Here is a 25,903-nt window from a genome sequence, read left to right as displayed (position 1 = left end):
AAGCCAAGGCCGCAAGGCGCAGGCACAGGATTTGCTTAGCGATGACCTCAGCAGCGCTCGACCCAACTTCCGGTTTAGAGTCGCCTCAGCGCCGGCTCCCGGGCCTACCATTCCCACAATGCCCTGGGAATCAGAGCGCATGGGCGGGAGCGGAAGTGGTCCAACGTTCCACAAGCCCCGCCCTCCTTGCGCCGGCCGCCATTTTGTCACCGACTTTCACCCGTCGCCTGACGGGTCTTTTTTTTTTTTTTTCTTAAAGGAGAAGCGACAGCCAAAAAAAAAAACCTCCCCCCCCCGCTCCGGTTCCGCGAGCGGCAGGGACGGTGCGGGAGCCAGAGAGGGGAGGGTCTCGGGGGCGTCCGGCTCCCTCGCGGCCTCTTCCACGGACCAGGGACTCGGGGGAACCAGAGGGGCCCAGAATGCGGCGGGGGCGGTAGGAACCACGATCGTAACAGCGGAGCGGGGCGGTGAAGCCATTGCGCGGTGCGCGCGCCACCCCCCCCCCCCCTCCAACCGCACGCGACAGGGGCTCCTGGCCAGAGGAGGTGAAAAGGTCACCGAGTTCGGCGCGAGACGCGACTGTTAATCGGCGGAGCGAGGGGGGAGGGTGCGGGAGGCGCGCGCGCACTACAGTTGAGAACATTGATTGCGCGCGCGTTCCCGGGGAGTTGTGCTCGCCGATTGGCGAGCGGTGCGGCGCGGGGAACAAGCAAGTTGAGGTTGCTCATTGGTCAGTTCGGGGCGGAGGGCGTGGCGGGTCCCGGTCCTTGCTGTGTGATTGGTGCGTGGCGGGGGCAGGGTGGAGAGTCTCGCGCCTAGGCCGAGGCGGACGCCGGCTCCTGATTGGCTGCGGTCGAGCCGGCGCGGCTGCGTAGGGCGGGAGTGGGCGGGGCGCCGCGCGCCGTCGGGGGAGGAGCGAGGAGGAGCAACCGCCGCGGCCCCCTCCGCTCGCCGCCCCGATGCCGGGGGGGACCGAGCTGCCGGGGGGCGCCGCGGAGCAAGCGGAGACTCAGGGCCCGCCCTCCGCCGCCGCCGGCCGCCGCCGCCCCCCTGCCCCCGAGCAGGCGGAGGAGTCCGGGGGCAGCCGGGTGCTGAGGGGAGGCCGGGAGCGGGGCCGGGCCGCCGCGGCGGGAGCCGCAGCCGCCGCCGCCGCCGCGTCCCGCCGCAGGAAGGCTGAGTACCCGCGGCGCCGGAGAAGCAGCCCCGGTGCCCGCCCGCCCGAGGAGTCGGAGCCGCCACCGGCAGCTGCCGCCCCGCCGGGAGCCGGGGGCAAGAAGGGGACCCCGCGCCCTGCGTGAGTACCGGGCCGCGGAAGTACCGGCACGTCGGCCCCTCGCCCCAGCGCTCCCCTGGTCCCCGCTCTCTCTCCCACCCACACTGGGGCGGGGGCCGGGGGTGGGCTCCCCACAGCTAGAGAGAGACGCACGTTGGCGGGCACGGGGCTCTGGGTCTCCCCTCACAGCTACACACGCATTAGGGGCGATGGGACTCAGGGTCTCTCCCGACACACACCGAGGGGGACTCCGGAACCAAAACATGGACAGACGCACGGAGCAGGGAGGGAGCGATTCTCAACATCCACTTGTGCTTCACTTCTCTATGTTTAGATATGGCTTCACAATACAAGAGTGTTGCCTTCTGGGAAGAGTGCAACTTGTTCTATTCTGCAAACAGTGAATTGCTAGTTAAAGGCGTTGAATGAAGCCTGTGATAATTTTGCGACTACTTGAGTAGTGAAGGAGGGGCTTGAAAGCTGCATGAACATAGGAATGGTCTACATGAGAAAATTGTGCTAGTTGAGATTTCAGTTCATGCCTTGGTGAGAATCCATAGGACTTGCTCTTGTAGACAAACCCCCTACAATCACAAAAGTTCTCTTGTTAGCGTGCATTTCGGGTAGCAATTATATTTCCATGTAAGAAAGCCATGAATCTTACTCAGTGAAGCGGGGAATCCCACGGAGAAACTGCTAGTTTCATTTGAAAGTTTAAAAATCAGCATTTCAAGATAAGGGGATGTTTCTTTTGCAGGAGCTACCCACACAGTTTACAAGTTGAGCTCACTTTGTTCAATGGGCTTGAATATATGTGTTAATATGGCATAATAAATTTGTTGCTGATATTTCCTTTTATATTTCTTTCAGGTGTGCACATAAAACAGCTGGTAAAGGTAAGATTTGAATGCCTCCTTTATTCTAATGTTGTTTATTATTAACATGTGGTATCAGGGAAAAGGAAACAAATCTTCCTTAAGGCAGTCTTCCATCTGATGCATCTTACATGTTAAGAAAACATTTCATGTTTGCTTCGTGTTGAATATTGCTATAGTTCTGCAAAGCTCCACTCAAGATTGGGATCCCATTGTGCTAGGCTACATACAAATTCAGCCCTGGACCTGAAGAGCTTACAAAGTCCTGGTTCTCATCATTTTCATCTCAGGCTCTGGTGTGACACATGAAAGATGCAAGGAGAAGGATGTATTCCAATATAGAGATTTGTATATGCATATATCTATTTTTTTCTCTTGTAAATGGTTGTCACCTAGCCCTTTCTGCCTCTCAGTGGATATTTTTCTAGGTACTGCAGCAGAGATGACTGAGGAGAGATTTGGAGAAGGTAGTGGTCTTGTGGTTCAATTCATGGAGACCATTATGTGCAAAAAGCTGACATGACTGCTCATTGCTGATAGTAGTGACTCAAGGGGCTGATAGAGGCTTCCTCCTGCTTCTTGAAGCATTTTACAAACAAAGGGTTAACTAGTGTTTGACAGGCTTGAAATGGGCAGCTTCACAGAATGGGAAATCTCCCAGCAAACTCAGATTTCAGAGACTATATATATGTAAAAATAGATCACTTTTCTCTGCTACAGCTTTCAGTTTAATTTTTTGTAGGCATATGTAGGAGTGCTTAAAAGCAGGTAATGGGATAAATGTATTTTCTTTTCCAGTGGTTATACGGTTCCCCGCACCCGCGGAGCAGGGCAGGAGCCTGCATGTGAACGTTAACCGATAAATCCAGGCTTATTGGTTAACTGTTTTAACTTTCATGTTCCTAATTGGCATTTTTGCCCAAAATCTTGGGGCGCATCTATTCAAATGATGTGCTGCAACTTTCTATTAGCAGTAATCTGTGTTGTCTGTTGTAGGCAGACAATAGCTGAGGAGGAAAAGGAACAATTATAGGATGCAGTATTAACAAGCAATTTAAGCCATGGATCCTAGGCACATAGTAGATCTTAAGAAGGGAGAACCCATGAGTCTTTTTAGAGTTCAATCCAACTGGGAGTAAAGTCACTCTTCTACCTACCAAATGATAAACTAATTCTGTGCTGATTCACAATGTGTGCTTATGAATTCATTTAGCATATACAGCTCTAATACATGCTCACATTTTAGAATGTAAAGAACGTAATGATGTAAGTTGAGTTAGTGCCTTCTACGTCAGAGTTTAAGGTTGCTGGAATGTGTAAGAGGAATATCATTGCTATTTACTGAATGTATGAATTGTAACTGAATGTTTATGTAAACTATTTTATTTGTCACTTCAATCTCTTAAATGTGTAGTCTGTTTTTAAGTGATCATGCTGTTAAGTTGGCATGATTACACCTTTAATTGCTTAAAACTTTGCTTCAGATTTAAATTTCCCAAGCTTAGTTTGTCTAAAAAATTATTTTTTTTTAAACTTTGAGTAATGAATTCTTTAGCTGCTCTTTAATGTAAAACTGAGGGGGGGAGGGGTGCTCTCCATATTGAAATTCTTGTGCTATTTTGTATGAATCAGCCCTAAAGCCAAAATGGAAAAGTTGAAATTTGTAATAAACCTAAATGAAGAGCTGTGCCTGGCCTTTTTTGATAGGAAAACTTGCTTTGAGTTTTTCACCTCTTAAATTCCTATTCCAGGTAAGAGCAGTTACTTTTTGTAGCTAAAGCATCCATGAAAGTAACTATGTTTCACTTAGTATAATGGTTTCCGAGGCCATGGCTGGGACCATAGACACTATGATAGTACAAACGTGCAGTGTATAATATTTGTACTGAATGAACTTGGGAGAACATGGCAACATCCTGTCAACTATATTACTGAGCATTGGCAGGAATGTTTGGGTCTGGGGAAAAGTTAAAGATGTACAGAAATTACCCGTAGTCTGATTGATCTTAACTTGGTAGTATGACAGCAGATTAACCTGGTATTGCTCAGGTGTGTAACTGAAGAAGTGGTTGGAGGAACAACAGGAGTGGGGGAAGGAGGGTATGGCCTGGCCCCATGAGGAACTGAGGAGGGAGTAAGGAGGAAACCTCCAGTCCTGTGAGGAAACGCAGGAAGGGGAAGGGGGGTGATGAGAATCCTCATGGGTGACGGGGGAGAGGGGGAAAAATCGTAGGCCCTATAGGAGCCTCACAGCAGTGTGTGGTGGGAGAGTGGGCGGAATAGCCACACACTCATGTGGAATGATGGGGGAGGGGGAAGGAATTCCCAGGCTCCATGGTGGGGAAGGGTAATCCCCAGGTCCTGTAGCTGTGGGATGGGGAAGAGGAACCTTACCCATAGAAGGTGGCATGGCGGGCAACATGCAGAGCCCCATCTCCAGCTGGTCAGTCTCATGTTGGAGTGGCTGTTCCCAGTGCTCACTCCCTGCCCCTACTGCTAAATGTGAGGATTGCATCCCTCCTTTCAGCCCCTGCATGTTGTGCGGGAAGCCCCATTCCCGCCACTTCCCGTGTTCCCGGCACAACCAAACCCTGACCTTGCTTTGTTAGGGTAAGAGGAAGCTGCCTACCAAACTTGGTGGCCTACTAAATGGTTACAGTGAAGGGGTTCTTGCACAAACAGATGGACAGACATTTCATTTCTAAAATATATAGAGAGAGAATTTGTGCATCTTTATGCACTTTTATTATGTTGGCACTTAATTATCACATTAAATAAAATATGGTATACATTTTTTAATTTAGATTTGTGGGTTTTGTTGTTTTTAAATTTGCAGACTCCTAAAAAGTTTCAAATGGACATGCAGACCTCTTTGGGAATCTTAGACATAGTCTGTGGACCCACCCCAGGAGTTCAGGGAGCATAGGCTGCACACTATTCATTTAGAGATGTGTATACGGTATCTTGTAATGGCAATTGAAAACAGAATAAACCATATGTACACAACATACATCTTAAATATTCTACTGAGAAGTATAAATTTTCTGCAGTATTTAAGTCTCCAAAATTATAGCTCAATAAGCTCTTCAGACTTGAAATATGTAGTTTATGGGTGCAAACAGAATTATTTAATGCATTTATTACAATAGTGCTTAAGAATCAACCAAAAGAAGGACCTAATTGTGCTAAGCATGCATAGAATTGTAGATTGCCCCTACCCTACAAAGTTTGCTGTCTAAATAGATGGGATAGACCTAGAATAGGAGAAGGGGGTATAAACAAGCAGAAGGAACCATGGAATGGCAGAATTATTAATATGAAACAAGTGAACTTAGACTATCAGTAAAAAAACAAAAGGAATTGCTGTCAGTAAAATGAGTATTTTGTAAAAGAACAAAAGGTGTAATGTGTAAGGGCTCACCAGATCGTTGACTTAGGCACAAAGGTTTGCGTGTGTGCATCCGATAGCAAGATTGTGGGCAGGTTAAGGTTGAAGAAGGTACGTATTATATTTCAAAGTCAGCCTTGATTATTGTATTTCCTGGCTTAGATACTTTATCATACAACTGTAAATAGTATTCTAGTATGTCTTACAACAGCCATTCTCAAGCTGGGAGTCATGATACTTCGATATTACATGGGGTACCGCAAGCTGTCAGCCACCACCCCAAATCTTGCTTTGCCTCCAACATTTATAATAGTGTTTATAAGTTAAAAAAAATTACATTTAAGGGCATCACACTCAGACTTGCTGTGTAAAGGGGTCATCAATACAAAAGTTTGAAAAACACTGCTTTATAGGATGATGGTATTTTGAGATGGCTTTTGTACAGGTACTCCTTTAGTTTTATTAACTTTAGTATAATTAGTAAGTCCTTTTTATATAGTTGTTTAATTGTGAGTTTTCATAAATCCTAATGTCCGTATAGTTAATCTGTGTACTATAGTTCATATACAGTTTCTCACAGGTTTAGATAATCCCATGATAAATGTTAACTCTAACATTTTAGTTAGAACCCCAGTGTTGGAAACTACTGGGTTCTATATTTCATAATTAAATTTAGAATCTTGCTTTTCCACCAATTGAAAATTAACCTCATAAACTGAACCTGTTAGTCGTGCAGGTAGTGATTCCTTTAAAGCTACAAAGCTGCTTTCTCTCTACCCACTCCCATCCCACCATTCATCTGACATTACTCATTGATATATTTTCAGCTAAAATTTTACCTCTCTGGTTTCTGCCAGAAATTGGGTGTTTTTGGAAAGTTTGAGTAAAATCCTTTCACCAGCTAGAACAGTCACATACAAGTGATAAGCAAAAAAATAAAATAAAATAAATAAAAGCCCGTCCCTGACTTGCCCATCAAATGAGAATCAGAAAAAAGACACACCTCAATCATGCAATTCTGGATGCCAGGGTTCCCCTCGCCCTCCTGCCCCACAGACGGGGAGCTGCCAAGTTTCAGGATTTCCCATCAGGGTCTGGGGAGGGGCTCTGGATGGGAGGTAGGTTGCAAGAATGGGTGGGAGATAGGGTGCAGGAGTGGGCTGGGCAGGAGGAAGGAAACAGGTGCGTGGGCTGGGCAGGAAGGAGGGTTCAGGAGTAGAGTGGGGGGTGGGAAGAGAGGGAGGGGACAAGGGATTGGAAAACTTACTTGACATACTTGGGGTGGGGGAAGGACAGATAAATAGCTCCATCTGGCCCTGCACTTTCAGGCTCCACCACCCCTTGCCATTCCCATTGACTGTGGTTCCCAACCAATACGAGTACAAGGGTGGAGCCTACAGGCTCCTCTGCTGGCTTCCTTGCGCTGCCATTCTCCCAGCCAGGGTGGGGGGAATGGCAGTGCACAGAGCCAGACACACGGGCTTTAGTGCCAGCTCCCCACTGCTTCCCTCCTGCAGCAGGGGGAGGAGCCCTAGCAAATCAAGGGAAGCCAGGGTCAGACCCTGCCCATGGGCCGTAGGTTCCCTATCCCTGAGCTAGAAGTTTTGAATGAAGTACTTCTCATATCTTTAAAAAAAAAATTGTGTGCGCTAAGCTAGAGAGCGAAGGGAGATAATACCTGAACTTCTAAAATGTAAATAAGGCCTTAAATGATCTAGAAGTGCTTTGCTAAGCTGGGGGAGAGAGGGAAGATATGAATATTTGAAACTTCACAACTAAATATTTGCAGAAGAAATATGTATAAAGATGCTAACATGGCATTTAATGATTGAATCACTGCATTTGTATGTAGCTTAAGGGTTCAGTTACTGGTCACAAAATACATATGCTTTGCCGTCAGTCTTTAGTGTTGTAAGCTGCACAAGGAGATTCCTTCCCCCGCCCCCCCCCTTGGAAAAAGAAACCAGTATTTGTGGGCCATTGAATTTGGAGTGTCAGACACTCAGTCGTAAAAATCTGTTGCTATTGTTAGTTGTACAAATGTTTAACACAGTTCTATTTTCTATTTGTTCCCTTGTACGTTGCAACCCCGTAGAGAGATTATTTTAAGGCATGCCCCCTTTCTACCCATCCCCTTTAATTAACTGGTAAAACAATATATTTAACCAGTTAGTCAATTAAATGATATTTTACATCCCAAATATAAATTCCCTGTAGGGGCCTGAGGAGCTCATGTGGTCCACTACTGTGTGCATATGGGGCCACAAGCAGCCGCTGGGCTGAGAACCACTGCATTAATGGGATTTTTCAATCAAAAAGGAAGCAGGTGAAGTATGTGCATGGATATTGTATGAGGATTTGACTTTTTGGAGGCGGTCTGACCATATGTGCCTGTGTGAAGATTATTTAGCAAGTCTGGGTAGAGAGGTTAAGCACTTAGTCATCTGTGTTCTAATGTGCAGTCCAACTTGTGGGATTGTTACTGTTGTACACTGTGAACATTAATATAGTTGAGGAGACAAGGTGTGAAGTATTTCTGTGTACCTTGGCAGTATGTAGTTGTAGAAAGTGAATATAAATGTGGCATCTGTATACTTGTGACTAGGTGTGAGTTTCTGTGGTGCTTTGTGTGTTTGTGTGGGTTTCCTCTGAGCAGCAGATGCCAGTCCTTTGCTTACTATTGATGAGGGTGTAGAATCCTTTACCCAGCGTTGGCTTCAATGGCAAGACATATCAATTATCTTCTTGGATTTTTCCATATACAGTTGAATATTCAAATGCTTATAACTTCACATTGTATAAACTTAAAAATGATGACTGGTCCAATTAGGAGTCGTCATACATTTGAAAACTGAAATTTAAACTGGATTGTGCCTGAAAAAAATGGTGGGCTTGAATAACTCCACTAGCCAAGCTCATTCTTGAACTTCCCCAATATACACTTTGTATCTAAAAAAGTAACCTTTCTGAAGTGTTTGAGAGTTGCAAACCGGAGGAAATAGGGGTTTACATTGACTCATTCTTAGCCTCATTCCTAGCTGTGCCACAAAACAGTGAAATCATTAGATGTTTGTACTAGTTAAGTCTAAATGTATATCCCAGAAAGATAGCTTATGTGAATACAGTTTTGTCTTCAGATTAGTAGCTTGCTTGAAACACAACTGAGTCATTTTCACTTTAACTTAATTGTGCACAATTTGTTCAACTATTGTATGTGCTTAGAATGTCACTTTCAACACTCATAATTGAAAGATTTTTTTTTTTTTAATTTAACAAAGGTCCAGTCCCTCATTTAAGAACCAAGTTTAATTGGCTTAGGTTTTTGGAGACGGTAGGAAATGAATGGGAAATTGGCATATTTGTTGTACAAGGGTTTTTGCAACAAAAAATTATCTTTGGGCAGAGGTGGAGCATAAAATGTTTTTCCTAAATGGGAATCATAAATAAAAGTTTTGAACATCTAAAAATAGGTCTATAATGGGAGCGCCTGCAAACTTTATATAGCTTCCACTGGCAGTGAAAGCAGCAGTCCAAGATTTAAAAAATAGCATGGCTGTAAAAACGAAAGCTGGTAAATTAAACAATTGAAATTTTAGTTCTTATTTAATGGTGGAAAGGGTCTCCAACCTTCTGCTGAAAAGATACCCTGCCATACTGAGGGAAAGGAGTAACTTAAAACTCACTTTCTTCATTCCCTCTTTCTTGTCACTGTCCTACTCCTTCACTGTCTGAATATTGGAATTTTTTATTTGTGATGGAATCTCAACTGTGCACTCTTGAAAGCTGATGCAGGGGATGACACCATTAAAATAACCCTAACTAATCAAAATGTGACTTTGTATGTTCATTGTCCTTAGCCAGATCTAATGTGCAGATCTCTTGAAACTCACTTATAAGATGCCATTTTAGACTCTTCCCTCGTCACATGATTCACTGAACCTGCTTATTATCACTGGCTAACATCAGCTGAAAGATTTAGCAATGATACACTTCTGGTGCACTTGGAAGTCCAGCTAAAGCTTCAGTTGCAGTTCCACAGGAGATTGTGGCTCTTAACAATGGAGTAAGTTACATTGGCTTTTCAGTAGCCCAGAAATGTAATAAAGGTTTAGACCAATTTTTGTTCCTTACGGTGAATTGTGTGTTTACGGTCCAGTATCTGATACCTCTCCAGGATTTCACTTTCCTTTTTCACCAGTGTTCTGGAGCATTCACTTGAAAGAGAGCTTGTCTGTGGAGGGTATGTCTCTTCTGCTGAAACTACTTGGTCAGCCAGCATTCTAAAGTATAGATGCACTCTTAGGGTACATCTACACAGCAAGACAAAAGTTGAATTAAGATATGCGACTTCAGCTCCGTTAATTGCGTAGCTGAAGTCGAAATAGCTTAACATGGCTTTTAGTGCTATCTACAGAGCAGGAAGTCGAAGGAAGAACGCTCTTTCCTTGGACTTCTGTAACCCTCATTTCACGAGGAGTCTGAGTAAGAAATCCTCCATCTTGACATTATTTCAAAATAATGGCTTGCTGTGTAGATGCACATTTTGTTGTTCTGAAATGTCAGTTATTCAGAAATAACACTGCTGTGTAGACGTACCCTTACATAATAAAGAGAGAGAGAGAATGGTGTAGCCCAAGCTCCTTGAAAACTCCTATTAAGGAATAAGCTGGTATGGGACAATGGTACACTCCTGATTGTTAGGGAGAAAGTGTGCAACAAGTGTGGAAATCTCACTGTCGCCTTCCAGTGAATTGTGGGAATGAGTTTTTTTGCTTTGCTGCAGAAAGCTGAGTTCAAAAGGAAAACGTTGCCTAAAGCAATTGTGGAGTGGTGGGGGAGAGGCTGCCAGAAGTACTTAAGCATTTAGCCCTTTCGATACCTGTCATCTTCTGCTATCCTTGCATATACTTAAAATAGATTGAATAGCTCTGAGTTGGAGAGAGAACTGTCTTATCTCTGTAAAAAATGCTCCAAAAGCAGAACTTGCATAAGGAAGAAAACAGTGTACCTTGTCCAGCAGATGTTACATGAGTATGGAGGATTATCTGAGATCATTCAGTTGAGAGAAGTGAAACCCTGAATATCCAAAGCTCTGTCAGCTTTGTTAGCTGCACAGATTTGTTATGAAATGTTTATTGTTCCATGCTAAGCTAACTCCTTCTTTTTGTTGGATGGCATTTTCTTTGCTTAAACTAATATTTAAGGGTTTAATTCAGGGTTGGGGAACTTCAGGACTGGATGTGGCCCCTGGCTTGCCTGGATCTGACCCTTGAGGCTCAGGGCTCCGTTGGGGACCCTGTTGCCCCACTGTGGGGCTGGAGCACACAAAATGTACTAGCTTGGGTTAACATAGGCTCTGGTGTGTGAGGTAAATGTAGGGAATGTCTTTCTCCTTCTCAGTTGGGGACCATGTGAGTGACAAAGTTTGCTTCTTGCTTGTGTGCAGGCCCTGACTGATTTTTCTGTGAGTCAGCAGCCTCCAACCCAAAAAGGGTTCTCCACCCTGGTTTAATGCTTATTGTGATTGAAGTAGAGCTGCTGTGTAATTTAACAAATGAAGTATGTTGACCTGGTTATTGGGATGTTTACTGTAGAAGATTGTAAGAATAAACAAGTGGAAAGAGGAATGGCTCAGGATGGAAGTTGCTTCTCAGCAAACATTTAAGGGTATGGAAAGACCTAGGAACGGGAATAGTAAAACACCAGAGTTTAAAGAAGGGACTCTGTCAGGAGACAAAGATAGGTTTTTTTGGGTAGTTGTCCTGGAGAACTAAAATAAGATGCAGACACTTTCAGGGGTCTTTGAAGTAGGTGGTCACATGCCCAGGTCAGCATCAGGAGATGGGAGGCCTTTGGGTAAAACAAACACAAGTGCAGGCTGTTTGTTTTAAAATCCATTTTTCTGTAAATGCTTTGTTCCTACTGTTAAACTAAACAATCCTCTAGTTTTAATAAGGTCACTATACACAACACTGGTCAGACTCTGGAAGGAAAGAACCATGAGTGCCAAACTCATTCAGACCTGCTTGGTAAACATGTTTGATACACAGGATGCTGTAGTTTAGGATAAGTGAATCTCAAAGCAGAGAAGGCGCACCAGGTGGAGTTGTAATGTCTGCAGCATCTCTAGAGGAAAGATAATAGCCACTTCTAATGTCTTGAGTTGTGTAAGTTAGACAAGAATACAACAATGGCAGAAGGTGCTGCTTTTTCTGTAAGAGTGTTCTCAGATCTATAGACAGATTTATTGCAGAGTTGTAATTATTAGGGATGCATGAATACTGATTTGGAAAAGTTAGCTTCTTCAAAAGAACCACTCTCGTCTACAGAAATGGTTTAGCACTGTGGGGAGAAAAGGTTTAATCCAACAGCATTTCATTGGAATCTCCTCTTTAGGACTGATGAATTGCAGTGAACATCAATGAGTTCACCTGTTAGTAAGCCTGATTGTTTATTGCAGCTGTATCTTGTATGATACAGCTGTGACTTTCACACACATGACTTAGGGTAGTGATTTATGGGGTTTGTAATGGTTTTAAACTGATAGATGCACATAAGTTCAAACAGCTTTGAATGTAAAACAGAATGTTTAACTCAATTTCTTGGTATTCATGAAATATTTGTTTGGACTGTACAGAAGTCAGCTTAACATGGAAAGAACAACACAATTTGCGAGACAAAGATATTAAAGTAGAGTAAACTTTGGAAATGAAAAAAATCAGGAAATGGTTTATTAAATGTTTTACTTTTAAAAAGTGCCATGAAATTGTCACATGTGGTATGTTGGATGTACTTTTTCAAGAGCAGTGGTAAAAGGGTTAATATTTGTGTAGAGGTGGCACTTGATAGAGGAATCTCAAATTATTCCATAATATAGTCAAATGAAGGGACTGATCTGGAAATCAATCAAAATAAGATTATTTTGAATTGAGGCAGAGATAAAGCTGAATAGGGCTACAAACTTTAACATAAACTGTGCAGCAGAGAAATGGGATAGGTCTTGTTCTGAAATTAAAGTTTGCTCAATATATGTAAAACCATAGAAAAATCTTGTTCATTGCTTCACAGTAAGTTATCAGTTCTTCGTACAAACCATCAGGTCTAAGCCCTCGTCCTAACCGCTGACAACAGGGCTTGAAAAATCCACTTGTCGGAGATAGAGAAACTTTGCCTCATCAGTGGTAGGCGTGCTGAGTCATGATTTCTGCAGAATCCAAGTCTTCATCTTTCTAGGAAAACTTTTATTTCTCGTCCATATGTTTGGCGAGGTGGGGATTTTTGAATATAACTCTCTGCAGCTTAGATACAGTCCCACAGAGGGAACCATAGCATTGCTGCTTAAATTCTGAATTCCAGCAGAGTGAAACTACTAACTCTTGTCTGTTTTGCAGTTGCTAGTCCCTACTTCTGGACAGCAGTGAAATGGTCAAGAATCATGTCAGTTTCACAATACTGTTGTTGGCAAGAAAACCTTCAGTAACAGGAGAGGCAAGCACTTGAGCTATTCACTGTGGAGTAGGGATGTTAACAAACGTTTATTTTTGTAACTGCTTAGTGAAATCTGTTTGTTTCATTGCTTTATAATTATAGGAGCGTGAAGGTTAGTTGGGGACAAAGGGCAACAAAGATGACGAAAGATATGGTATGACTTCCATTCAAGAGGAAACTAAAAAGATTAGGACTGTTCAGTTTGAGACCCAACTAATGGCGCATATATTGAGTTAAATATTAAAAGTCTCTAACATCATGAAAAAGTGAATAGAGAGGTGTCTTTTACCCTTTCAGTGTAAAAAAACCACACATCACCCAATGAAATTAATAGGCAGTGGTTTTAATATAACAGGAGGCGGCACTTTTCATACAATGCAGTCTACCTCTAAAACTCATTACCAAAGGGTATTGTGATGGCCAAAAGTAGAACTAGTTTAAAAAAAGAACTAGATAAGTTCATGGAGGATAGGTCAATCAATAGCTGTTATCCAAAATAGTCAGATACACAAGTGCATGCTTTGTTTGACCCTAAACTTCTGACTGCTGGGAGTGGAAGACAGGTAGCAAAATTTCCCTGAAGGATGACTTCTGTGACCCAGTGGGGCAGTTTATGTTGAGTCCTTTGCATGTGAGCCTTAGCTTGAGAAACTTAATTTCTAAAAACATCAGATTATCTATCTTCTGAGGTACAAGGACCTGGCTTCCAGAGAAAATACATGGGTGAAAAGTGTGAGAAAACTTTGGCAGTTCTGTTTATATGCTGTACCAAGAGTCCTCCTCTTGTGAGGTGAAAGATCTGGCAATGTTATAGTCCGGATTCACGTTCCTCTACCCATTACTGTACATGGGGGTGTAAAGATCTTCATTATTGAATAAGCAATAAACTTGTGGCATTGTGGCCAGCAAAGCGTAGAGCTGAGTTTGTTCATTGTTAACCTAGAGATTGCTTTGGGTGTTTCCTTCATAGATCCCAAAGAAGAGAGGGAGGAGGAAGAGGTTTCCACTGTCCTCACCCAGGGGTCTCCTGTCAGTACAGCCAGGTCCGGCCGAGGCTGGCGCAGCAGCAGGACAGCTGCTACTGCTCGCCAACGTGACACAGAAAATTCACGCAGCTCCAGGTCCAAGACTGGATCCCTGCAGCTCATTTGCAAGTCAGAACCAAACACGGATCAGCTTGAGTATGGTATGTAGCAATTAGGGCAGTGGGAAATATTGGGATTAAAGTGTAAACAATACCAGCAAGACAGTTTGAGGCTGACAGTTTAGATATAGAAATTTGGTGCCAAAATGCAAACAATGAGCTAAAAACGACTGGCAAAAAACATGGTGGTGCCTCACTATCCTGAATGTATTCTCATCAGCTGCCACACAACCTGGTGGTAAACATTGGCAGAGATACTTCCAGACAAACATGCACATTGCAGTCTGGTCTGTGTCCCTAGCGAACAGTGATTAAAAGCTTAACGGTGGCTTTCCTTTACAGAGGTCACAGAAGAGCATCAGTCTCCAACTGCAATCAGGTAGGAAGCTCTGGTTTGAATTTTTCTCTTTGCTTAGGGCCATGGGAAGAGTTAGTAGCCATTTGAATACTAAGTTAACTCTTCAACTGAAAGGATCCTGAACTTGCCATGGTAAGACCAGTTCAGTTTGCATTTTTCATTTAGTTTCCATTTCCAATCCAGGGTAAGGAGGAGATGTCTTATTATGCAGAGGACAAGTCAGTGATGTGAACATGTAAATAGTACAGGGTGGATTTAATCCAGACTGATTACATAGTAGTGGGGCTCCTTCAGTAGGTCCTGTAACCATGTCGCTTGCTGACTTGTTGACAACACACAGTAAATCTTAAAAATGTAAATCAAGGTCATGTTCCCATCAGGTTATTAGGCAGAGGCTGTTCTGCTGTGCTTAGAGGGTTTCACAGTTCAAGGCAACTGCGTCTGTAGTCCCTCCATGGTCCAGCAAGGGTACCCACTCAGGCTTCTGGTGACCTGCATCTATCTCCCTCCAAACTCTGGGCTATTCCCAGGCTTACAGGCTCCCTGCCTATACTAAATTCCCTAAAAGGCACACTGCCTTAGCAAGCCTGCTTGGCTTTCTCAGACTCTAAACACTGTCATGACCACAAGTAAGCTAACACACCACTCTAAGCAACCACATGCATTCTTCAGATAAAAGCATTACCTAGAACAGTCGTTGGCAACCTGTGGCCCGCCACATGCAGCCCTTTGGGGTTCCGTGTGACCCACAAGACTTTTTTTTACTATTGCCCAGTCACAGGGTTGCCAGATTCTGCTGGTTTTCACCTGCATAGTTTTTTTTCTACCAGTATTCTAAAAGTGACGTGCACTTAAAGCAAAGGCACGTGAATTGAGGTGCATGCTGATTGCACACAACATTGACTGAGAGCTGTGTGCTCCCTCTGCATCCAGTCAAAGCGCTGCTACAGTTCATTGGGCACACCCTGCAAGTTCTAGGTGGGCAAGGATGGTTTTTCTAACTGCACTATCCTGGAAAACAGTCCTGGTTATGACAATCTTGCAGCCCACTGAAATGAAGTTGGGCCACTCATGCAACCCATTCGTTAGCCTAGATTGCCCCTCACTAACTTAGAGCATTAAAAAATTAAGAAAACCTACATGTATGCTAACAAGCTTACCAGAGATTCTCTCCCCTCCTTCCCTGCCAACCCAAACCCCAACGAGGGGTCTGGCAGGTGAACAGTTCTTCAAACCACACCAAGGACTTTTCCCCCAGGGTTACAAGTTCATAACCACATTGACCCAGAACTAGGGATGTAAAAGCCCATTGAATTAGTTAACCGGCTAAATGGTTGCGGGGACCTGCTCCGGCTGGGCTGGCTCAGCCCCTTCCCACAACAGGCAAGGTGATGCTCCAGCAGGTTAACCTAACTGGTAAGCTTCGCCCAGTAAGGGGTGATGAGTCATTCTCTTATCCACTTGAGGCCTTTATCTGTCCTCAATTAATAACTAGTCGGCAGACAAAAGGCTTCCTCCTCCTCAAGAAGTTTCATAGGCTGAGTTTGTTGCATCCCCAGAGGAGTTTACACTTGCACACACCTTCCCTAGAGACTTCCTGGGAACCCCAGTTTTAAAAATTCGTTGTTTCAGATAGTCCTTTGAAGCTCAGAGCCCCTCCCAGACTTTACATTAGCTGGGCTCCTGCCTAGAGATATTCTATACAAGGTGTGCTGGGTTCCACATTTCAGGAAAGATGTGGAGAAATTGGAAAGGGTCCAGAGAAGAGCAACAAAAATAATGAAAGGTCTAGAAAACATGCACTATGAGGGAAGACTAAAATAATTGACCCTATTTAGTTTGGAAAAGAGAAGAGTGAGAGGGGACATGATAGCAGTTTTCAAGTACCTAAAAGGGTGTTACAAGGAGGATAGAGAAAAAATGTTCTCCTTGGCCTCTGATAATAGGACAAGCAGCAGTAGGCTTAAACTGCAGCAAGGGAGTTTTAGGTTGGACATTAGGAGAAACTTTCTAAGTGTCAAGGTGGTTAAACACTGGAATAAATTGCCTAGGGAGGTTTGTGGAATCTCCATTATTGGAGATATTTAAGAGCAGTTTAGATAGATGCCATCTAGATCAGTGATGATCTAGATGGGACTTGGTACTGCCATGAGGGCAGGGGGCTGGACCTCTCAAGGGACTGGACCAGTTCTAGTATTCTGTGATTCCGCAATAATGTAGAAACAGATGCATTTTCAATACAGTGAACTTCTAAAATACTTGTACTTAATTCCATAAGGTTTGTCAAGGAGGAAATTGTCATATCTATCATGCATCACTTTCCTCATTTTATATAGGCTGTTCATATTCCCTGAATAGTCTTGGCTGAAGGATATCCTCTGCTATTCTAAGGAGTGTCCTGCTATGATTTATTTCATATGTAAGCAGCCCTACTACCTCTTCTGTTTTGCCTTTCCTCATAGCTGTGATGAAGAGGAGGAGATGCTGATCAGTGAAGAAGAGATTCCCTTCAAAGATGACCCAAGAGATGAAACCTACAAACCCCACTTAGAAAGGTATACTGGATTTATATACATACATAGCTTGCAAGACCAGAGGGGATTATTGTCAGAGTAGATGATCACCTCCCACCAAAACCAAGCTAAAGAATCTCAACCTCTAATACAGTGGCAGGCAACCTGAGGCCCACATCTGCCATCCCCTCTGGAACCATGCACTTAGTGCTCCTCTCCCTCCTTTCCAGAGCTGGAACGCCACAAATCGCTGTTGTAAATAGATCAGCTGATTTGTATGTGCCAAATGTGCTGTCAGGGAAAGGGCGGAGCAGGTAAGTACATGGGGACTGCAGGTGGAATGCCAGTGGGCTGCGGGGCTTCTGTGGCCCACCGAAGTGAAGGAGGGCCACTTGTGGCCCCCCCATTCCTGCCCTAATATCTGCATCAAACCAAGAACTTTATTCAAGCCTAGCATCACTTTTTGAAAGACAGATGGTTCTCTTAGTCCAGATTGGTGAGTCCCATAAGCTGTGCCAGGGTTTCCACTGATTAAAACTAATAGAAAAATTATCTTATCTAAATAGATCAGGTGACTTGGGTTTGAGTGCCAATGACTACCAGCTTATCCCTGAACCTTGGTTTGATGTAAGGATATCCCTGCTTCTGCAGGGAGGTGTATGTAATGGTTGTGTAGGCGTCCAAAGTTGCCTATTGAACGCCCTCCCTTCATCATCCTTAATAAAAAGCATGGGCCAGAAGGAATATGATAGGGGAGATGCGAGGGATGGATCCTAGAGTCCTCAGTTCCCAGGGTTTGCCCCTGTGGGGTGAAATGGAGCGCAGTGGTGTTGCAGTGTAAATGCAGAGGGCGCTGTGACGGCACTACTCCTGCTGAGTGCTTGAGTGTTAGAGTGTATCATATTTGTATCTGTTTAGGGACGCTCCAAAGCCAAGGAGAAAAGTAAGCAAGGGGAAGGAAGAAAAAGAGAAACAGAAGGAGATTAAAGTGGAGGTGGAGGTGAAAGAAGAAAGTGAGTTTCGGGAAGATGAGGAGCCACCCAGGAAGTGAGTAAAAGATTCCAGGGACAGCTGTTCCTGCATGTATGTTTGCATAGGCATTTTGGCCAGTGTTTTATGCTTTCCTTTTAGAGCAGTGGTTCTCGGTGGTCCATGACCATCTTGCAAGTGGGCTTTTCTAAACCCTGCCTTTGTGGGCTCCCTGATATATTCAGTCACTCCAGATCAAACCACCTTAGTTTAACGAATTACAATTATGCCAATCCTGTGAGCTCATTGTGGATTCTTACTCGCTCACCTATCGTCAACCATCAAGAGTCAGCAAACAGAATGCTAACTAGGAAAGAATCCATTTCTCTCCTATAAATGTGATTGCTGCAGTGTTAACAAAAGTAACAAGTTAATTTAGGCAGATCTGTTATATGAGCAGGTGCCATTTTTAAAGTTAGTTGTGCTCTGAAAAACACACTGTAACCTTTTTGTGTCTGGATGATCACATGAGCTACAGTGTTTGATATTGGAAGCTAGAGAATCCTGAGAGAAAAGCCACAAATACCATTAGAGTTGAAAAGATTCTTATGACTTGCATTACACCAATCCTTTAATAGCTCTTTGTAAAGAAAGAGCTGTCTTAATCCAAATCTTCTTCTGTCCAAGTTACATCTACTTGCTTTTCTGACACTAGAGGATTTTACTATTTGTCATGCCTGTTAGCTGCACAGAGCAGATAGATAGTGGTAGAATGAGCTGGCTTCTGTTAGCTTGACTCTAAACACTGACTGAGCCCTGACACTCCTCTGCTTATCTGAGCCAAAAGGGACCTAACTGAACTTTTAGATCCCAGCTTGTTTTCTGGACACGGAAAAACACCTCCTATAAACTGAGCACATTTGAGTGTTATTGAGAAGCTTCACTGTCGCATCAGAGACCTCTCCTATTAGGTCTTGTAAGCCCCATCCCTCATCTTTTAGTGCAGACTCTGATGTCTGTGATGCCTGTGTTAACAGCTTTCATTTCTTTCACTATATACAATTGCTTTGTGACTACTGGTATGCATTTTAAACGTTCACTGGGTGCTCTTTGGTACAGGTACATTCTTCTGTATGTGTTTGTATAATATCCAGTATCCTGATGGACTCTGAGTGCTATGCACAGAATAATTGATCTGTGTGATACGAATACTTTAGCTGCTGGAAAAAACAGTAGATGTAAAAGCACAATTTCCTGAGGGCCGTTTTTGATCTTTCAGTTCCTAATTCTGCTTGAGATCCACAGCTGTGGGTACCGGGGCTAGTTACACATGGATTGAGCATGGCTGGATTGGTGGGTTTGGCACCCTCTTGTGGCCTAAGAATACAAAAACCAAAATTACTAGTTTTTATGGAGAGAACATCCCTATGAGAATGGCATATTGCCACTGGGGGGAAAACCTGCTATCGCTTGGCAATCCTCTAGTGTTCGGGGGGATGCAACATGTATCTTAGTTTGGATGGCTGCTGATTTTTCTGAAGCCATATATGTTAAATGGCCCTGATATAAAAGCCATGGAGGCAAGTCAAAAGTCTTTCATTGTCATCCATGGGCTTTATATCAGAGCTGTGGGAGCTGTTTCCTGCTCCACTAACTGACTCTCTCAGGCTTTGAAATGGTGGATTTCTCCCATCACACAGAGCCATGCTCTGGATTACTTATGTGCAGAAGGCTTCCCAGTTGTGTCCTTGTGCCTCCCAAAGGAGCATCATTTTAATTCTGTCTCTCTAATCCTATCTCAGAAGGGGAAGGAGGAGAAAAGATGACAAAAGCCCACGGCTGCCTAAAAGAAGGTGAGTGACTTGCCTTTTCTCCACTTCCCTTAGTGTGTGTTTTGTCCTTTCCGTTTCTTGTGTAGAGAGGTTAACCACCTCAATCAGCTATTTCATACATGTTTGTATGGAGCATAGTTCAGAAATAATTGTAGCTCACCCTAAAACCACCATGCGACTTGCTATGAATTCTTGAAAATGACCTGACTTCATTTTGAGTTGGTGGGTAGCATGGCAGAGGCAAGTTAGAGGTGCGCTTTCACTGTCACCTCTTGGGTGATGACCACACGTGAATGGAAACCCACAATCAGTCCGATTGGTGCAGAGCTACGGGGGAGAGCACAAGTTGAAATGAGCTGACTCTCACAAGACAGTTGAATCAGTCAGCTTGTCCCTTGCATATTTTTGGTGAGCTGAACTGGCTTTATCTGACCAAATCCCGCATCTTCATATTTCCCAACTAACCTCCCTGTGCATTCCTGTCCCATGTACTTCGCAGGAAGAAGCCTCCGATACAGTATGTACGCTGTGAGATGGAAGGCTGTGGCACAGTCCTGGCCCACCCTCGTTATTTGCAGGTCAGTCAGGCTCTTTCGTTCACTTGGATCTGAGGTCAGGAAGCTGCTGCTCTTTTGCCTTTCCCTGCTGTGTTCCTTTCTGGTATTGCTTGGTAGAGGAGGTGCTGGGTTAGTGGGTGGTGCACTGGGCTGGGACTCAGGAGTTCTGGGTTCTGTACTCAGCTCTGGCAGAGGCCCACTGGGTAATCTGGAGTGAGTCGTTGTCCTGTGCCTGTTTCCCCATCTGTAATATGGGCATAATGCTGCTCTGCACCTTTGGTAATTCATTGTCAGATCAACTGATGAAAAGTGCTATAGAAAAACCAGATGTTACTAGCTAGTGCCCAGCAATGAAGTTAAGCCCAGCCCTGGTATAACTTCCATATGTGTTTCTTCACCCATATTTCTGCTTTTTCTCACCAGATCTCAGAGCCTGGTTACTTGTATCCTATTAGTTCTCCTGCAGTGCGCAAGGAGTTTGACTGTAATGTGATTGCTCGTGTTATCTTATCACCTCGAATCTGATTTTCAGCAGTTCCTTTAGTCAGTCAGGGAGAAGCTTTGTAACCTTTTTGTTACCTTTCCTAGCATCACATCAAATATCAACATCTGCTGAAGAAGAAATATGTGTGTCCCCATCCCTCTTGTGGACGGCTCTTCCGGCTGCAGAAGCAGCTGCTACGGCATGCCAAACATCACACAGGTACTGGGGGAGGTGGGGAGGCTTGAATCCAACCTATCATCTGGATGGAGGAAGAGAACATAAGCTCTTCTGAGGCAAGGCAAGAAGGAGGCTGACCCAGGTAGCACAGATGACTGGGTGGTGTTCCCTTCCTGCTGCGACTGCTGTCTAACTGCTCACGCATACCCATTAGATGATGCAGAGGTAGAAATAAACCTCTGTACTGCAGCATTCTTTTATTTGGCATACAGGTTGCTTTTGGCAACAGTGTCCTCCTGTTTTCTCCATACTTAAGATGCTCTTGTCAAGCATTTGGGATTGGTCAGTGATTCCCTCCTAAACCTATCAGCTCTACCTTTAATCATCCACCAGGCTTGCTGTTGAGCAATCTGAGATGCTTTCTCTATCATTAGTCCTGGGAGGATCAGGCAGTTCTTAATGCTCAAATTGCTGCTTCACTTTCAAGTAGCTCCACCCGAGAACCTTTGAAATTAAAAGTGGGGACATGGGGCAGTTTTCAGATGAGTGGACTTGCATCTGGGCTAGGCATGTTAAAATGCATTTAAATGTGTAACCACTGAAAATTTCAGCAATTACATATGGCGTGGGAGGCAGCTTCCTGGGAGCTGATAGAGGTAACAGCAGGAGAGGGAGCTACATATAACTGTGCATGTTAGTTACATTTTCACATCCCTAATCTGGATCAGAACCATATTCTTGGGTTGAAAGGACACGTCTGCTGCTTTACAGATCAAAGGGATTATATCTGTGAATACTGTGCCCGGGCATTTAAGAGTTCCCACAACTTGGCAGTGCACCGGATGATCCACACAGGCGAGAAGCCTTTACAGTGAGTATTCCAGCATTGTCTTGCCTCGCCTTTTTGAAACATGCTTCTGCCTCAGTGGTCTTCAGGGTTTTTTATACACACAATCTTTCTGAATGTAAGGGCAATTCAAGATCTGCCCCACCCTTTCCCCCAGAGCCCTGCCCTGCTCACTCCATTTGCACCACATACACGTGCATGCATACATTCTATCTCTCATTGGGCTGGGGCAGGGGCTTGGGGTGCAGGAAGCGGTATGGAGTGCTGGCTCTGGGAGGAGACTCAGGGCTTCAGTACAAGGTGCAGGAGGAGGTCTGGATGCTGGTTAAAGGAGGGGCCTGTGAGGGTTGGAGTGCAGCCTCTCATCAGGCGGCACTTTCTGCGGGCAGCTCCCAGTTGGCAGTGCAGCAAGGCTGAGGCAGACTCCCTGCCTGACCTGGCCCCCTGTTGCTCATAGAAAGAGCCAACACACTCCTCTGTTCCCAGAGGTAGAGGGACAGGGACATGTGGCTGCCATATGCCCCCTCAGTTCCATTGGCCGCAGTTCCCTGTTCCTGGGCAGTGCTTGTAAACAGGAGCAATGTGCCAAGAATCCTGTCCTCTCTTAATCCCCCACCTCTTCTCCACACATACGGGCCCATGCTGGCTGCTCCTGGCAACAGGCCAGCAGTGTGGGGCCAGTACAGACAGGGAGCCCATCTTAGTTGCAGCCTTGCTCCATCACCAGAAATTGCAATCGCCTGGGAGACCACCCCCACCCCCCTGGATCGGTCAGTCGATCATGATCCAACATTTGGTGACCACTGCTCTACCTCCTTCAACAGGCCACATTCCCCCAGCCACAGCTGCCTGCCTCCCACACCTGCCTGCAATTCTGCAGCTGTCTTCTGGTCTGGGCTTTGGATGTCTGCATTTGCTTGCATCCCCTCGTGTCCATGTTCCTACACAAACCTCTTTTTCCTTCTTACTGCCCAGGTGTGAGATCTGCGGTTTCACCTGCCGGCAGAAGGCCTCCCTGAACTGGCACATGAAAAAGCATGATGCAGACTCTTTCTACCAGTTCTCCTGCAACATTTGTGGCAAGAAGTTTGAGAAGAAGGACAGCGTGGTAGCACATAAGGCCAAGAGCCACCCAGAGGTGCTTATCGCCGAAGCACTAGCTGCCAATGCAGGTGCCCTAATCACCAGCACCGACATCCTGGGCACTAGTCCAGAGGCCATTGCCCCAACTACCGATGGCCAGGGCCTGCCCCTCCTTCCTGACCCCTTGGGAAGCACTGCCCCTGGTGAGTGCCTACTGCTGAACCCCGATGGGATGCCAAAGGCATACTGCAGTGGGGCTGAGCGCATGAGCCTGATGGCTGACGGCAAGATCTTCGTTGGCAGCGGGAGCAGCGGGAGCACAGAAGGGCTGGTCATGAACACGGAGATTCTGGGAGCCACCACAGAGGTTCTGATAGAAGATTCTGACTCTACCGGGCCTTAGCAGGCAGGACGCACGCGGTAGCTGGGACAGCTCGGACTTTGTATTTAAAAGAAAAACGGAGAAACTTGTTAAAGAAGTAAAACAAAGTTAAAATACCAGTAAATAAGCGAAGGGCCTGCTCCCCTCCAGTGTGGATCACAGCACCCCCCGCTTCCTATCCCCTTCTCTGTCCTCCTATCCCTTCTCAGGAAAGGGCTGCCGCCATTACTGGAGCAGGACAGAGCAAAGGAATGTGCTGAGTGAAGGGAAGCAGTCAGAGGCCCTCGCTCACCCCACGCCCAGGCACCTTCCCTGCTCCTCAACAAATCTGTTTGCAAACTTGAAGGAGTTTGGGCTCCGGACCAGCTTCTCGTTCCTCGGACTCCCTCTGCCCAACTTCTATGCATTGCTGCATTCTGGTCCTTGCAGTCTTGTCTTCTTCCTCCTGGGGCTGGGAGTTTGGCTTGGCACTTTAGGGCCCCTCAGCTGGGTGAGCTGTAAAACAGCACCTGTCCCCCCTCTGGTACCCCTCCTCTCTGGCTCTGACGTGAAGCAGAGAGAACACCCTGGCACTCAGATGGTGCTCGCTTGCTGAGATGCTGGGGCTTGGCTCTGGACGAGAGCCCTGTGCGGGAGAGGCAGTGAGAAGTCTCCAATTGGTGACAGTCATTTGCACTTTGAACATGTTTCGTTTTTGTGTGGTGGTAACAAAAGTCCTTATTTATTGATCAGAGGGTCTGGTATTTTTAATTACATTGGGGCGGATTGGCCTATTCCAAGGTGGGCTCCTTTTCATCAGTGGAACTCGTGGGGTAAGCCATGTTGGAGCAGCAGCTGCTAGGGCACAAAGAATCAGGGTGGTGAAAGCACTACGAAGGGAAGTCCAGTAGCTGTTTGTTCACAGGGCAGTGTGAGACCCCAAGGGAGGAACTCCACTTGCATTGTAGAGTTTTGGGGCAATTGTTTGCTTGGGGGTGGGGTAGGCAGTGGGGATGAATAGCTTAGTATAGGGCTCTGAACTGCAGAAATAACTTATATTGTGGTCTCTTGCCCTCCCCAATTTATTGCAAGCTCCCTGCATTAACCCTTTTTTCTCACTGATTTATCCTCACTCCTGCTGTTGGAAGGGTTAGCACTATTAGCCAAGGAACTTGTTCTGGTCTTGTGACAGATGTGTAACTAAGTAGTGCAGGATCTCACATTTCCCATGCAATTCTGCCTCTCCTTTCCTGAAAGACATGGCTATGGGGAAGATATTGGGCATAGCTTGCACTTGATTTCAATAGAGGCAGGACCCCATCTCATTATGGGAATGATAACTTCTCTCCCTGCATGGACACCCTTAGGAGAGAGAGCATGGGGTGGGTTCCCCCTACCCATGCTCCTTACAAGGCCGGTTTTTGCACTTGGATGCAGATGTTCCTCTTTTCTGTGAAACAGGATTCCATTTTGCCTAAGAGCAGGAGATGGGAATGCATAGCCTGGCAGTTAAGACAGCTGTTGTCCCTCAAAAAGGTTTAAGACATCATGTGTATTGAATGTGAATCCTTTGCTCTGTCCCTTGTCAGAAACATCATGCGGTGACTTTGCCACTGTTTGCTTTTTTGGAAGAAGTGAGGAATATGTCAGTGTGGCTCAGAAGAAAGTTACAATGCCCTGTTCAAACACTGAGCCAGCAAAACATGCTTATAGTAGAGTTGGTTGGAAAATGTAGTTTTGCTGCAGAAAATTTTGACAAACCAGAAAAACGTTTAATTGGAATTGTGTAAACACTGACAACAGGCTGACAACCAAACATTTCTGGGAAAATCCTAGCAAAATGTCTTGTTGCCAGTCAGGTCAACCTACATTGAAATATGCTGGTCCGACATTGTGGAACATTTCACTTCACTTCCGTTTGGGTCAGTTAAACATTAAATTATGTTTACCTGAGCAGCTGCAAGTCACCCCATGTGCTGGGCTCTGTGTTCAAACTGCATCTCCCTTGATTCTGAAATGAGAGAGAACTAATGTCATTTGGAGGGTTGAAATTTTCATTTTAGTCAAAAAAAAAAAAAAAACCCAGTGGTGTTTGAACACTTGACAATTGAAGATTTTGGTTTTTGGGTGGGAAGCTTAACATTTTCTGCAGACAATTAAATACAATTCACTCAAAACTCAGTTTTGATGGAAAGCTTTCAGCTAGCCCTAAACATGTTTCGCTGACTAGAATGGCTGTGGCTAACTCGTGAACCCACGTGTTAGATCCTGAATTTGCTTGGTTTGCATTCTGATGCGGTGCAGATTACCTTTAGCAGCCAGACACTGCCACCAACAAGCTCTGCAGAAGCTGTGTGAAACCCTTGGTTTGAAGTCTGGTGTAGCCCAAGCCTTCCATGGAACGCTAAAAGGAGAACTTAGCCTTATCAATTTCCTTTTCTTTCTAAGGATGGCCCAAAAATGCCATATTGGGCGGAAAACGCACTTGGGTGGTGCAACAGCCAGCAGCCTGCTGTGGAGATTGCCCCGTGACTTACCCGTAGAGTGACGCAGC

At 45.1% G+C, this 25,903-nt stretch overlaps 1 protein-coding gene across 2 annotated transcripts; it reads left to right on the top strand.

Annotated features, from left to right (window-relative positions):
* Positions 1-252: 252 nt before the first annotated feature.
* Positions 253-25,400, top strand: ZFP91 (ZFP91 zinc finger protein, atypical E3 ubiquitin ligase). 2 transcript variants are annotated; one of them, XM_075928998.1, is made up of 11 exons: positions 253-1,294; positions 2,144-2,169; positions 13,995-14,210; positions 14,511-14,547; positions 16,989-17,081; positions 17,958-18,086; positions 19,814-19,861; positions 20,340-20,418; positions 20,986-21,100; positions 21,830-21,929; positions 22,881-25,400. In XM_075928998.1, exons 1-11 carry the CDS (start codon positions 960-962, stop codon positions 23,389-23,391), a joined length of 1,689 nt encoding a protein of 562 aa, XP_075785113.1. In that variant the 5' UTR covers positions 253-959; the 3' UTR covers positions 23,392-25,400. The 2 variants fall into 2 exon arrangements, with proteins under 2 accessions (XP_075785113.1, XP_075785112.1); XM_075928997.1 differs by having other exon boundaries at positions 256-1,294; positions 19,811-19,861.
* Positions 25,401-25,903: the final 503 nt, after the last annotated feature.

This window comes from Pelodiscus sinensis, chromosome 4 (genome assembly GCF_049634645.1).
Source record: "Pelodiscus sinensis isolate JC-2024 chromosome 4, ASM4963464v1, whole genome shotgun sequence".
In the NCBI taxonomy this organism is placed as follows: Eukaryota; Metazoa; Chordata; order Testudines; family Trionychidae; genus Pelodiscus; species Pelodiscus sinensis.
The sequence above is the reverse complement of the archived record's forward strand: the minus strand, read 5'-3'. Positions and strand labels throughout refer to the sequence as shown.